Source organism: Accipiter gentilis, chromosome 16, assembly GCF_929443795.1.
Source record: "Accipiter gentilis chromosome 16, bAccGen1.1, whole genome shotgun sequence".
NCBI classification, from domain to species: domain Eukaryota; kingdom Metazoa; phylum Chordata; class Aves; order Accipitriformes; family Accipitridae; genus Astur; species Astur gentilis.
The window spans coordinates 4,861,200-4,875,533 of NC_064895.1; the positions used below are offsets into that span (position 1 = coordinate 4,861,200).

General features: G+C 39.0%; 1 protein-coding gene across 1 annotated transcript in view; it reads right to left on the minus strand.

Annotated features, from left to right (window-relative positions):
• AGPAT5 (1-acylglycerol-3-phosphate O-acyltransferase 5) overlaps window positions 1-14,334 on the minus strand; it is a 60,671-nt gene that overhangs the window by 11,863 nt on the left and 34,474 nt on the right. The window contains exon 6 of the mRNA XM_049819407.1: window positions 7,445-7,606. Within this exon, the coding sequence (XP_049675364.1) occupies window positions 7,445-7,606 (162 nt within the window). The remainder of the gene's footprint in view (window positions 1-7,444; window positions 7,607-14,334) is intronic.

The following is a 14,334-nucleotide window of genomic DNA, read 5'->3' on the forward strand; positions in this document are numbered from 1 at the left end:
TTCTGTAAAGGGAAATCCTGTCTCACCAGTTTGCTGGATATCTACAACAGTGTCAAGGAGCAGGCGGATAAAGGGGATTCACTGAACATGATATATTTGAATTTTCATAAAGCCTCTGATAGGGTTCCACACTGAAGGCTATTAAAGAAATTAAGCTGCCATGGGATTAGAGGAAATGATGTTTTATAGACCAAAAGCTGCTTAAAGGAGAGGAAGCAAATGGAAGGACTTAATGGTCACTTTTCAGGATGGAAAAGACCCAGCAACTGGGGTCCTTCAGGGATTGACGCTAGGACTTGTTTCATTCTGTCATGACTGGCAGGCTGAAGAAGGGAGCAAACAGTGAACCCTCCAGTTTGTCATGTCTTTTTCAGAAGGTCCTAAGCTGTTTTGGGTAGTCAAACGCTGGATGAACTCCAAAAGGACCTCAAAGCTGAGCAAACAGGGTGAAAATGTGGCAGCCGAGCTTCAGCATAAACAAACCTGGGGAAAAAACAACTGAAACCCTGATTACATGATGCTTAACTTGGAACTGGTGGTTACAATTTGGGAGTTGCTGACCTTTCTCTGAAACCATCCTCTCAGTTGTGCAGCAGCAGCCCCAAATCCCCCCAAATACTGGACAGCATCAGCAAACACATTGAGAACAGAGCAGTGAGTCACTTTGCAGATATATAAAAAGATTGTGAATCCACATTTTAAATACCATATGTAGTTCTGGTCTCTGTATCTGAAGGAGGATGTAGTGGACTCAGAGAAGGCCACCTAAAACATTTAAGGAGAAAAAACACCTGCATTACAAGCAAGGAGAGATTAAAAAGGCCAAATTTTCAGTTTGGAGAAGGGAAGCGCAGGGAAGAATATGACAGCTTAACAAAAAAAAATAATCCTGAAGATGGCAGGTAAGAACTACAGCTCAACAAATCCTGCAAATTCAAGGGTAAATAATCATATTTCTATACCTTCCTGAAGATGCCCACATCTAAAGAATCTTTAAAAAATATTATTAGAAAATGGTACATACAGTTTTCTATACTGGCATTAGCACTGGAGAGCAGCAGAGTGTCATTGTAAGCTGTCTTGCTGAAACAAGATGGTATTTGGTAAAGACCTATAGTACTTGCATGTTATAGTTCACTGAAACAATCTTCCAGTGGCTTTAATCTGTTATTTTAACAGATGCATTCTGGCCTTTGTACTGGTCTACAACAATTTGTAAATACTGCATGTTGGCCAAGTCAGCAGGAGGTTTCCTACAAAACTGTAACAGTTTTGATCAATAGGCTGCCAGCAGCAGACCCTGGATCAAGGTAAGTCTGTGGATTACATCCAAAGGGTATCCCATCACTGGTAACTGAAAAGGAGCAAATTTAGGAAATATCTGTATCTTCCTTGGAACATTTTTAAAGTTTCAGAAGTGGAAAAAACCCTGCTGAACTGTGCAATTAAAAAAAAAAGAGCAAGAAAAGATACAAGGATTGGACCAGTTCAAAACAATGCTCTCTCTAGCAAATAAACAGGATCTGTTAGGAGCTATGCCAGTACTGTGAATATTGATGTTTTTGCCTTTCTTTCAGCCAGTCTGTTTTCATAAACACAGAACAGTACCACAAACAGAGTAGAAGAAAAGGACTGTGATGCATAAAAAAAGCAAAAATAAACACAGGCTCTCAAAGCAGCAACATATTTCTGGCCAAACCTGACAGTGTCAAGAAATTAAAGTTGTTTTTGTTATCCTCAGGGTTTAGATACACTATTGCACAAAGATCAGGAGTTCCTCAAGCTGTTTTACATAAATGCTGCCTGGGGAGCGGAATGCTTCCTCTCACACGTGCATGAGGCCCAGGGTACAGGGTAATTTTATGAATCTCCAGTGTAAATACTTTCAAAATCCTCTTTGTGTAGCAGAGCTTTTCTGATGACCATGTGCTTTCCGATCACAAATTCCTAAAGGGAAGCTACAGGTACCTGCCTTCAGCAGGAGCTGCTCGAGAATAACGGAGACGCACAAGGTCCTAGTTTACAAATCAGAGGAACACATACTCTGGACTCGAAGGGATGCTGAAGGGGGTTATTACCCCCATTGAGGGGGTGTTATTAACACACAGATGCAGCACCCACAGGTGTTTGTGATTTGGGAAAAGGAAGAATCATTTATGCTTGCCTTATTCTTACACTCCACTCCTCCTTAGGCATCCCTGTTTGGTTGGTATTGGAGACAAGAAATGGTGCTACGGGGACTCCAAATACAGTCATCTTCATGTTCTGGTTTTGAGATGGGTAAAGAAACAGAGGTGCTACTCATGCTCAGACTGACCTTCATTTTCTCTGATTTTTGGAGTCCGATGAAGAACAACAGCAAGGCCTGCATACATTCCCATAAACTGATGCTGCTCTTCAGCTCTTCAGTGAAATGTCATTATTGTTGAGCAGAAGCACAATGTTCAATTGTTACAGTATGAAAATACTTTGCATTTACCCAGACTGTACTTATCTTCAGAATACTGATGCATATGTCCAAATCTGTGTTCAAAGTGCCATTTCAAATAAGTCATCCACAAATTAACACATAGGTTTTCATGTTACTCGAACTACTTTAAATAGGAAATTACAGGGGTTCTAAAAATGACAGATCTAGTCCTACGGATGACAAGTGAAAATGAATTCAGTTTAAAACTGAATTATAGTTTGTTTACTTTGTGGTAACTGGTGAAATCATGTTAAAAAAGTTGTATTTTAATACTTTACACAAACTAAACCCACGGTTTTCCTTTACAGGAAAAACATATGAAAGAGTATCACAGAACTATGTTGCCAACTAGTGTAGTTATCAAAATTCCTACAAATATTTCAATGGAAAATTTACAATTTGAAATACAAAAAGTAGTTACTTAAATTTTGCTTGAAGAGATGCAGAATGACAAGTTCTTGATGTGGGATTCACTATACATGTTAAGAAGTCATCCCACACTTGATGCAAATGTCACCAATAGTGATGTCCTGCCTCAGTTCTACTCTACATCCTTTCTTCTGTTGCTCTAAAATAATTGCCATTTACTTTTCAATACCCTTTCATGCAATAAGAACATGACAGCTAGCAGAGATCTGAACAGATTTTTTGTCATTTCATCACTATAAATCTTACTTTGGGCTGTTTTACTATCAGTTTATTAATTTAGTTTTTTAATTCTTTCAACTTATCTATAACTATGTGCTTATTATCATTCTTTGGACCTTGAAAGACAATGGATGTGATCAAATTTGGGCCAAAGTCCAGACAAAGACTGCTTTCTATTGCTCCAGTTTCTTTTCTATTGTCCTGTACTTCACTGTGTGTCTGGGTCCTAACAAAAGTGCAAGCATTTGGAAAAGTGTAATTTCCCCTAGGGAAGTTAGGCCAGTCTGACCTCCTCAAATTATACCAAAGTGATGTACGGATTTTCAGAAATGCACACATACACATGCTTTCAAAGTGTTTGTTCTGGAATTGATGTACAGCAGAGTCAATTATTCTCAGGAATTCCTGACTTCTTTAAGACGGAGTCTACATGTACTTGCTATTTTTATTCAGTGTTTATCATTGTCACATGCTGCTATTTCACACACACTTTCATCTACAATGGCCAGATAAATGCCATCTGGTTATGTTAAAGCCTTCAGGCAGAATAATAAAGATGTAAAAGTGTATGTAATGCTCTTTCAGGTGCAGGAATGACAACAGTTCCCACGTCCCATGAGATCTGCCCCTTAACACCAGGCAAAGCTGGATGTGAACACTTCAGACATTCATTCAGAAGGGGGAAAACTAGGTTCTCATTCTTTCTTCCCAAGCTTATTTCTACTTTTTACTTAATGACAGTGTAGTAAAAAAATGTCAACAAATCCAGCAGAAAAGCTTCTCCCCCTCCTTTTCCCTTCTAAATAGTTCTTCCAGAATTCAGTACCTGAGATGTACTTCAGCTGTGCTGCAGTGCTCATATCATTATTTGCATCTTATTCTAATGACCACAAATAAATACTGTCTAGTAGCATGGTCCTCCCTAAGCAGGACCATCACATTCTGTCATTAATGACCTGGACAAACCATCTTCAGTAGTGAGAGGGGAGAAATTTGTGGGGAATTGCTGTTCTTTGGAAAGGCTGCCATGTGCAGGACAAGCTTCCACTGGAAACGTACCAAGATCCAAACTTGTTGGAATGAAAAGGAATGAATAACAAATAAATGGTAGGAAAAAAATTGCATCTGTTGGTCACAACTGGATGTGAAGCAACAGCAGAACGCAACATCCCTGTCTAAAGCTAATCTAATCTTAGTCCCTGTCTAAGACTAATCAAATTTGATGTCTTCTAAAACAAACAACTTGCAGCTGGAAAGTGCCAACAAAACATTAAAATGCATAAATAGTGACAAAAAGTGTAACATATTTGAAAGGATATACTATAATAATTTGCCTGCTCTAAAAAGGTACTGTGTTGTCAGGTGTGTCTGGCATTCACTGTTCTTTTCAAAGCACTAATGCAGAAAGGATGGTGAATGTGTATTTTCTAGTTGTTAGTATACTATGTTTTGTTTTAATCCTGTTGAGCAAGTCAGTGTTATGATATTTAAGCTTGCTAGACCAAAAAAAAAATAATCCAATTTTGCTAAGAAAGGCTACTTCTACTGAGCTCCATATTACAAAATTTAAAATGCAATTGATTTTTTCTTCAGAATTTTTTTCCCATTTACAGTTTACTAACACAATTTCTCATAAAGCATGGTAGTACTACTCACAGTCACCAAAATGTTCCTTTTAACCTGCTCTGTTTACTACTGGAGACAGCAGCTAAGAGCTGACCATATCCCTGGGTAAGTATGGGTTTTTCCAGAAGTGGCACAGGCTCTTCTAAGGAACTGAGATTTATAGAACTGAAAGTAAAATGCATCTCAAGAAACACATTATATCCATGTGGAATTCAGATTTCATTCACATGGGAAATGTCATACTATGGGAAATACAGTCCTCCAGTAAAGTTGTGTTTATCAAAAGTTTGTTTTCCATGCAATAAATTTCAGTCAGAGTTGCTAGATTGAAAAAGACATGTCAACCTTATCTTTTAAAAATTACCAGGATTGCACTGCTATTTTATTCCGATGAGAATGAAAACCAAAATTCTCATTCAGCACTGACACAAATATGAAATGTTCATATGAAAGGCGCACATGAAAATGACATTTTATAACTCATTTTAGTACGGTAAAAGAGCAATAATGCTAAAAAATCTCAAATGCATAACAACACGTAATTCAATTCTTGTTATATTATGTTCCTGAACAGACCAATTGTTGGACTTCTGCATAACAAATGGTGAAATGATCTTGACCTCTTAGAACAGAAATTGTTTTTCCTCCACTTTGTGCCTGGAGGGCCTAAAAGAATGACAACTATGTTCCACACTGTAATTTATAAAGTGTCCTTAATCTACATAATTTATATTATATGGAATACATGTGAATGCCACAATAGCGTGGAATGCCCTGGATGGATATTTCATTTATCTACTCTGTAATGGGTAACAACTGGTTGGCTGCATTTCATTCTGTATTACTGCCTTTATTTTTACTCAAGGCTGAGATAATAATTACCCCAGCCCTAACTAAGGGTGGCTGAAAAATATGCCTAGACTGCCTGCTGTGGAGTCTCCAAAAGGCTGGATGTGGAGTAGCCACCCCAAACCATGTGATTACCGCTTGACACTGGACACAAGGAACAGCCAACAGGGAGATTCAGTTTGTTGGTTCCCTTTCCATAATTATATCATGCTTCATGCAAACCAGAAGGTTCAATAGGTGAAGAGGTCTTATAAGGAATTTGAACATTTGCCATCTTATCATTAGGTAATGACAGTTCAATGGTTTTTAATTAACCATCAGGCACTGAGAAGTCCAGCATGAGAATGGCTGAAACTGCCTAATAATTAAGTCCTGAAACAAGATATGCTGCAGAGAAGGGGAAACAATCCTGTTTGTTTTGAAGGGGGTCTTTGAAAAGGGTTGGGTGACAGGACAAGAGGGAGGCTGCCCAGTCTTCAAAGGAGTCTGTAAGAGGGTCATAAGGTATTTAAAAAAAACCAAAACAAACATTAAAAACTTTAAATAATAAAATCTGTAAAATTAACTTCAGAAGAAAATTATGAATAAAAAATGTTAAATCATAAACCCCATTTGATATTTAGCCATTAAAAATGCCTGTTGGGAACAAAACATACATAAAATAAACCGATCCTAAGATCTTACAGTACGACACAAGAGTTGAGTTAATACAGTATTAACAGTTTTGTTGCTCACCAATCCAGAAGAATTTTAAACAGGGTTAAAATGTAAAAACAGACAATTCCAGAACTTCTAAGCAACTAGCACCTGGAAGGAGTTCATGTGAACTTTACACCACCTTGAGGAGTTACACCTACTAATGAAGTGACATGGAAACAGCTGCACTATGAACTATTTTTAGCAGCAGAAGGAACAAGTCCCTGTGACACTGGGCCAGCTGAGGAGCGGGGAGTTAGCTAAGTTCCCTGCAGGTTCCCAAAATTAACACTGATCCCTTGCTCAAAAGTACCACTGAGTCAATTAGCAATAGACAGTCGTGCACAGATACGGCTGAGTAACAGCTCAGCTACAACATGAAAGAAAGATGACGTCTGACTCTCCACTGACAGTGCAGGTAAATGAATTACTTTTAAAACAAACAAACGAACAAAAAAATCAATCCATCACCAAGCACAATAAAAACCCCAAACCCTAACGCTCTCTGTCCCAGAGTTTTCGCCAGCAGAAACCCAGAACTTATTTTGTGGTTAGATTACTTGAGGAACATAAAACTAACTTACACTATTCTCTTAAGGTGCTGTAGATGGTTTAAAATACTACAGCAAGTGAAGCCCACTTGCACAAAATGCTGTGAAGTGTTTGTAAGGTTACTGGGTATGTGTAGCAATTTGAAAAATTGCCAGTAAAATACTACTACTACTACACATTTTCCCTTTAAAATACATGCATTTCAGCAATTAGATCACATGTACACATACGTAGCACAGCAGAGGGAAAGAAAGAATTTATGATGATCCCAAATCTCAGTGCTAGAAGAAACATGAAGGTAAATGGCACCTGCTGCCTATGGCCCCAAGTTCATTTTAACAATTTTCATGCCAAAGAGCGTTTGTATGCAGAATTTGACTACAGAAATGTTCTCTGTGTGGAATAAGGAATGGAAGGAGAGGGCAGGAATGTCACAGGTAACTATTGTAAAGCCTAGGTACCGATGAACGATGCCCTACCAAGGCACGGCAAGATGGCTGAAGCACTGCGGAGATTACCTTCAGAGCATTACAAAGCACCTGAAGTTGGTTCTGTATATTAACAAGCCTATGGGTGTAGCATGTCTAATATACATCAACTCACCTGTCATAGATGGTGCCAGTTTTCTTTGCCCTTTGTGGTCCACAGTACCTTCATAAGCTACAGTCACATCATACACTGCATCCAGATAGTCTTTCATTGTGTCAATGGCTACATGAGTTGCCTTCACACGTGGCGTTAACACATGCTTTAATATAGCAAGCCCTACAGGGGAAAAAAAATAAAATAATTATAGTGTTTGAAAGTAAACTGGATTATATTCACAAAAGGAACATCATGCCAAGGAACTTCAGCACCCCCACTCAAAATCACAAAAGGTTTATTTTTAATCTCAATTCTCAGTTGAGAAAGCGAGCGTGTGCACACTGCATAAGCTGTACTGGGCACGTGTAGAAGATGAAACAGAAATCCTTTAGATAGTAATGACAAAATGGCTGCTCAACAAAGTCCTTTTTACAGCTCCTGCTCTAGAAGTAGTGATGGTTTTAATGTTGCCCATAAGTGATGAAACAACACTTCTCTTTAATGTTTATGTTTGTCCAACTGAGGTAAAAAAAGAGCAAATTAACTGAGAAATAATAAATGCACAGAACATCACCTCCTGAAATTCTGCATGAGAAACAGATTTGGTAGGTGACGCATAATCACAGATAATTTTAAGCACATCTAACGCTCATCTGGCATTTTAGTTCCAAAGGAAAACCCGATTTTGTAAACATAGTGAAGCCTAATACTGCCCCATGGTAACAAAAAAGTGGTTGTCTTAAACTACACATGGTTAAACAGGATGCCACATTTCTCCAAAGCTACCATACTGTCAGAAATTTCAATATATCTTGTTATTTTCTAATATAGATTCTAGCCTTCCCTGCTTTTGCTTCCTTCTAACGTCATGTTCTGGGACGCTAGATATGGTTACTCAGAGGGTCCTCACTTTGGGAAAGGTCTGGGAAAGTAGACTCAAGACAGCTTCAGCTCACTGCAATGACTTACTGCTAAGAAAACGGGACATTACACTTTATCCTTGCAGTTGCTTCCCTGACTGCTCTCTTCTGTGTGCTTGTTCCTGCTGCTAACCTTGTATTGCTCTGGCACCCCCCTCCCACCAGCTGATTCAACTCACTAACCCAGCAGAAAACTAAGCAGGGAGGGGGAAAATACAGCACCAACAACCAACAGCAAGGAGGAAGTCTTCTCTGTTTCCATGTGAACAACCTATTACAATTGACTTGGCTACTAACAAATCCGTAGTCACAGAAATCAACTGTTTTCTTTAACCATCCAGGCCAAGACAGAGATTGGTATGTCAAGGACATAAGAACGCCAGATTTAACAGCACTCCGCAAATTTTAACAACAGTATTTCATATCCATGTTTGCTTCAGCTGACCACTTCCACCTAGAGCATACTTAAGAACATACAAATACACTGGGCTCAAAAGTGTACTTCATTTCCAGAATTTTAATATACAATGACTTTCAAAATGAAAACAAGCAAAAAAACCCCCAAATCTTCTCATGATCTGAACACAGTTCTTCCACACTTATCTGGAAGTTCTTCTAGGAAAAAAAAAGCGTATTATGCAAAAATTTTCACTATTTTGCTGTAAGATGTGTATCTTTCTCAAAAAGAAGTGGCAGAACAAAATTGCAATTATTCCTTTCTAGCTTTATTTTTCACTGGCTTATGTGTCAGTCCATTTTTAAAGAACCATCCACTGGTGCTATTCGTTCCTGATGGAGAAATTTTTCTAAACCAAGTTTTGTGGTATTGCTTTTGATATCTTTCTTGCAAAATAAATTAAAAAAATTCAAAAGATATTATATTTTGTCCTGATTTTGTACTGAACTTCTCTCCCTTGTTGGGCAAAGCATACTCTGACCTAAATTTATGAAAGTATCTACTGAACACTGAGATAATGCTAGTTTCTAAACTGCTGTAACATTCTTTGAGTTGAAAATTTCGGTATCAATCATTATCTTAATTTCTTAATATTTGCTAAGAATCTCCTTGTCTGAACACAGAGATAAAAGGTTATTTACTAGCACTCCTTCTGAAGTCATTGTTCTAAGCTTTACCAGCAATAGTGATAACTGTCGATGCAAAATGTTATATGGATCATGTAAATATTTTGAAGCATAACATGGTGGTAGTGTTTTCTTAGCTTGTGAACTGGTACATCAAACAGCTAATTATGTTATGTTTCCAAATGTTTACTCTGTAAATGAAGCACTGAATATTCTAGTGTTGTGTCAGCAATGATATTAGTGTGGACATTACATTCAACACAATTCTTGTTGAGCCAAATTCCCAAACATTTTCTAAAAACACTGTCATTCCTTTCCTGCCCAACTCATCTTCCCCTTAACCAAACTATTACTGTGGGGAAGAAAAAGGAAAAACAGGCTTCAGTGAGAACTGAATCCTCTAGACAAATTAATTTAGGTATCTAAGACTATTCAGTGCTGAGTTTTTTGAATTCATGGCCAATTTTGGTGAAGATGGTCAGTGACAATCTATGAAGTGCAACTGTAGAATAAGCCTCTCTTACTCCATGTGCTCGTGCTACCAGTGAACTCTTGAAGGTTTAAGCACAAAATGAGCATGCATCTAATTAAAATCAATAAAGAAACTCCATAATCCATTATTCAGAAACACTCCAGTGCATGACAAACATGCAGCACCACCAAGAGTTCAGCACATCCTTTTAAAGAATCTGTTTTATAAAAACATTAACCACACATTCGTGCAATTACTTGATGATCTTTGCTAAAATCAACATAACAGAATTTAAACCCAAGTAGTTACAGTATAGTTACCTTGGCAAGCTGCCTACATCCAATTCACAAAACACACTGTGCTTAAACTGTTTTTAGTGTTGTGCAATACTAACTTAGGACTCTCAGTCGAAGTATTTGAGGTCATGAGATTGTATGTTAAATGCCAAAGAAAATGAACTAGACATCTAATAATATAATACTCTACCTTAAAATGCTATAGCTTTGCTCACAATGTGAAAATTTGAAGAAATACGGTGAGCAATGGTACTTCAAATATGATCCATTTACTAGACTATAGTAAGATGCAGACTTACTTCAGAAAGTCTGCAGAAAACTGAATGAAATAAAGTAAGGTTTTAGTTTGGCAAGTACAAAGGCCCAAATCATTAATGTCTATAGAATTGAATTTTTATCTAAACACAAAAGAACAAAAAGCACCAAACAAAACATCATTTATCTAACTTCTCAGGTGAAGTCACATATATAATAGCTGAGTACAACTCTATGGAGAAGATCGTTCTTCCTCTTCCCTTCATCCAGGCCAAAAACTCACAGAGCTGTTCAGTGCAGGCAGGCCATCTACATTTTCAGACTTGGATTCCATTAGTTGTATTTGTACTCCTGGTGTGCACGCACCACATTTTACAATGAAAACAACAAAAAAACCCAGCTCGAAATCAAGAATACCTTATGAGTATTACATTAGCATTACCACATTTCAACAACAAAAGTTACATGCTCACTGAAAGTGGATGTCAGAATAAGTTTGAGGTCCCCCTCCCCCAACTCATGTTACTTGACAGTAATATAAAAACAGAAAGCAGGATGAACAACAATTCATTGATTTCAATACCAATTAGATATTTCTATCCTTATTTTTCCTTTTTTTTTGGTGTCTGTGTGTGTGCAATAGTGATATGAGACTGAAAGCTTTGCAGTTACATGGGGTGCACCAAGTACCCAACACTGAGTTCCCACCAGCCTTCTGGAACGCCCCCCAAGTGATCGAAGCCTTACTTATTGAAACCAGAGTCCAGAGTTAGACTTATAAAATGACATCTGGTGGGAGAGCCCATCCGTTTGTATGCTACTATTCCATCGACTTACATAAATAGGACTCAGCTGATGATAGTATGAAATTGCATGCTCTTGTAAAAAATGTCTTCTGTTACCATGAACTAAAGTACAAGAAATGCAAGGAATCCCCTCAAGAAGAGTATAACCATCCCACAGCAAAACATGAGAGACACCACACTTTGGTACACTTTATTCTGTGATGGCTATCTACAGAAATAGAAGGTAGCTTCTTGCTTTCCTAAACCTAATTTCCTAAGGACTATTTTTAATAACAGAAACCCTTTCTTCATCCTAATGGTACGTCTCTCAAATGCTACTCAAGGTCCATGCCCTACTCTTTTTAAAAATTATATCCTTTTTCCACATCTCACTGTGCACTTTTACATCAAGCTTGCTTACGTGAAAGTTTGTGGAAAAAATACCACCAAAAGCTATTTTCTTTAGAGACAGTTCCAAATAACATTTATGGATATTAAGTACTTCAGATTGCTTTAAAATACAATCTAGAACCAATGCCAAGACCTAGAAGGGAAACATTTTCGATTAGCTCCGTTGAAATACCTCTTTTTACATGACCTGTAAAAGCAATTTCGAGATAAGCATATCCTGCACGTACAAACATCTTAGCAGAAAGCATGATACTAGTCAAGATAAACTTAGCATTAAAAAACATTTACATTTGCCACTTTTCTGCATAAAAACAAGGGAGATAATAAATGAATACCTGAAATGTTTGCTTGATTAAATGACCTCTGTTAGAAATCAAACATAAACACAAAATTCCATTAAAGCCTTTCACCAGGGAAGATTGTTTTGTCTTCATTCAGCAAAAGCAAGCCAAGTTAAATTTAACAAGCTTCTTACCCCTTTTTCTTTGACTTTTCAGAGTTAGTAACATTAGGAGTAGGAGGGTTTTGGATTATTCCTATTTATTTTCAATTTTTTAAAATGCCATTTCTTAACATTTGGATAAAATCCATATTCTACTAAACCTAAGAAATTTGTGGTTGTTTGGAACATTATATAGGTCTAACTACTAGAAAATGATCAGAAATCTATGCATACATATTTTGGGAACATGTAAATGGAACAAATTTTATGCCAGAAGCTGGTACAAAAAAATAGTAATCATGTATTTTGTGGGTTTTACAGAAATTTTGTTCTATAATCCAGTACCATTAAAAAGACCCAGCCTTAAAAGATTTCCAGTTTGAAATAAATACATAAAAAAAAATTACCACTTCTAACATTATGACAAGATTAGAGTTAAATCCCTATGAAAATATGAGTGCCACCTACATATTATAATTCTCTGGACTCAGCAACTCAAGCCTGCTGAGTGGTGTGGAAGAATTGCTGCACTTTTGAGATGCAGAAACTAATAGAACAGAGACTAAAACGGGTTACCAATATGTAAATCAACTGGATGACTGCATCAAATTTTGAGGACGGGAATCATGTTAGCCGACTACTTGCATACAATGGAAAACTAAAGGGAACTCTAAGCTAAGATTACTGACTATATACTTAAATATTGGAAGGCAGAAGTTCAGGAGACAAGGGGCAAAACACATGCTATTGCATTCTTAGATCTTCGATAGAGGAGAGGAAGAAATATTTAATTTTATTATCAGAATCTTACAAAATGTCATATTAGAAACACAAGTCACCAACCATACTGAAACATGGAGAAAGAGAGAGCCCATCCTGGTAGCAATTGCTGGAACCATCTCACACAGCCACCCACTTTCCATCAGGAGAGGACAACTAGGTCTATCAGATTCAAATCCAGCTACACGGCACATATCCCCATGGCCTTGGAAGTGGGGGGTTTCATTTGCCTCTGACAGAAATGAGAAAACCTGACATATTGTCATGGCTTAAGCCCAGCCAGTAACAAAGCACCACGAAGACGCTCACTCACTCCTCCCCCAGGGTCCGGTGGGATGAGGAGGAGCAAATACAAAGAAAAGCTCGTGGGTTGAGACAAGGACAGGGAGGGATCACTCCCCACTTATGGTCACGGGCAGAAGACAGGCTCAACTTGGGGAAGAAACAAAATCAATTTAATTTGCTACCAATCAAATCAAAACAAGGATAATGAGAAGTAAACCCAAACCTCAGAACACCTTCCCCCCACCCCTCCCTCCTTCCCAGCTCAAGCCCACTCCCGGTTTTCTCTCCCTCCTCCCCCCGGCGGTGCAGGGGGACGGGGAATGGGGGTTGGGGTCAGTTCCTCACCCCTTGTCTCTGCCGCTCCTTCCTCCTCAGGGGGAGGACTCCGCACTCAGCCCCTGCTCTGCCGGGGGGTCCCTCCCACAGGACACAGTCCTTCACAAACTTGTCCAGGATGGGTCCTTTCCGTGGGCTGCAGTCCTTCAGGCACAGCCTGCTCCAGCGCAGGCTTTCCCCTGGAGTCTCAGCCATCTTGGGAGGCATCCATCCCCCTGCTCCGGCGTGGGCTCCTCTCTCCCCGGGCTGCAGGTGGGCATCTGTTCCCCCGCTCCCCTCCATGGGCTGGGGGGGACGACAGCCTGCCGTCTGGTCTCCCCACGGGCTGCAGGGGCATCCCCTCCTCCCCCGCTCCTCCTCCCCTCCTTCCTCACTCCCCTTGGGATCTGCACAGGGGTTCCTCTCACATTCCGATCTCCTCCCCTGCTGCAGGTTTTCCCTCTTAAATCTGTTCTCCCAGAGGCGCTACCGCCATCACTGACAGGCTCGGCCTGGGCCAGCGGCGGGTCCGACTTGGAGCCGGGGAAGCTTCTGGCAGCTTCTCACAGGAGCCGGCCCTGCAGCCCCTGCCCCGCTACCAAAACCCTGCCACACAAACCCAAAACACACATGGCTTCATCTGATATTCTGGCAACACTGCTTATGGGGTTTGCTGTGGCTGTGAAACCCCAGCAAATATTGCTATTTTGGCCAACAAAGATAAATACTGGATTAATTTTCTCAACTCCACAGAATTTAACTTCTTCTATGAAAAACTCCTGCATTAATCCTACCACAAATAACCATACAACTTAGTTTTAGAGAGGTAATTTTTGCTTTTATTTGTGAATGTCAGGAAGCGTA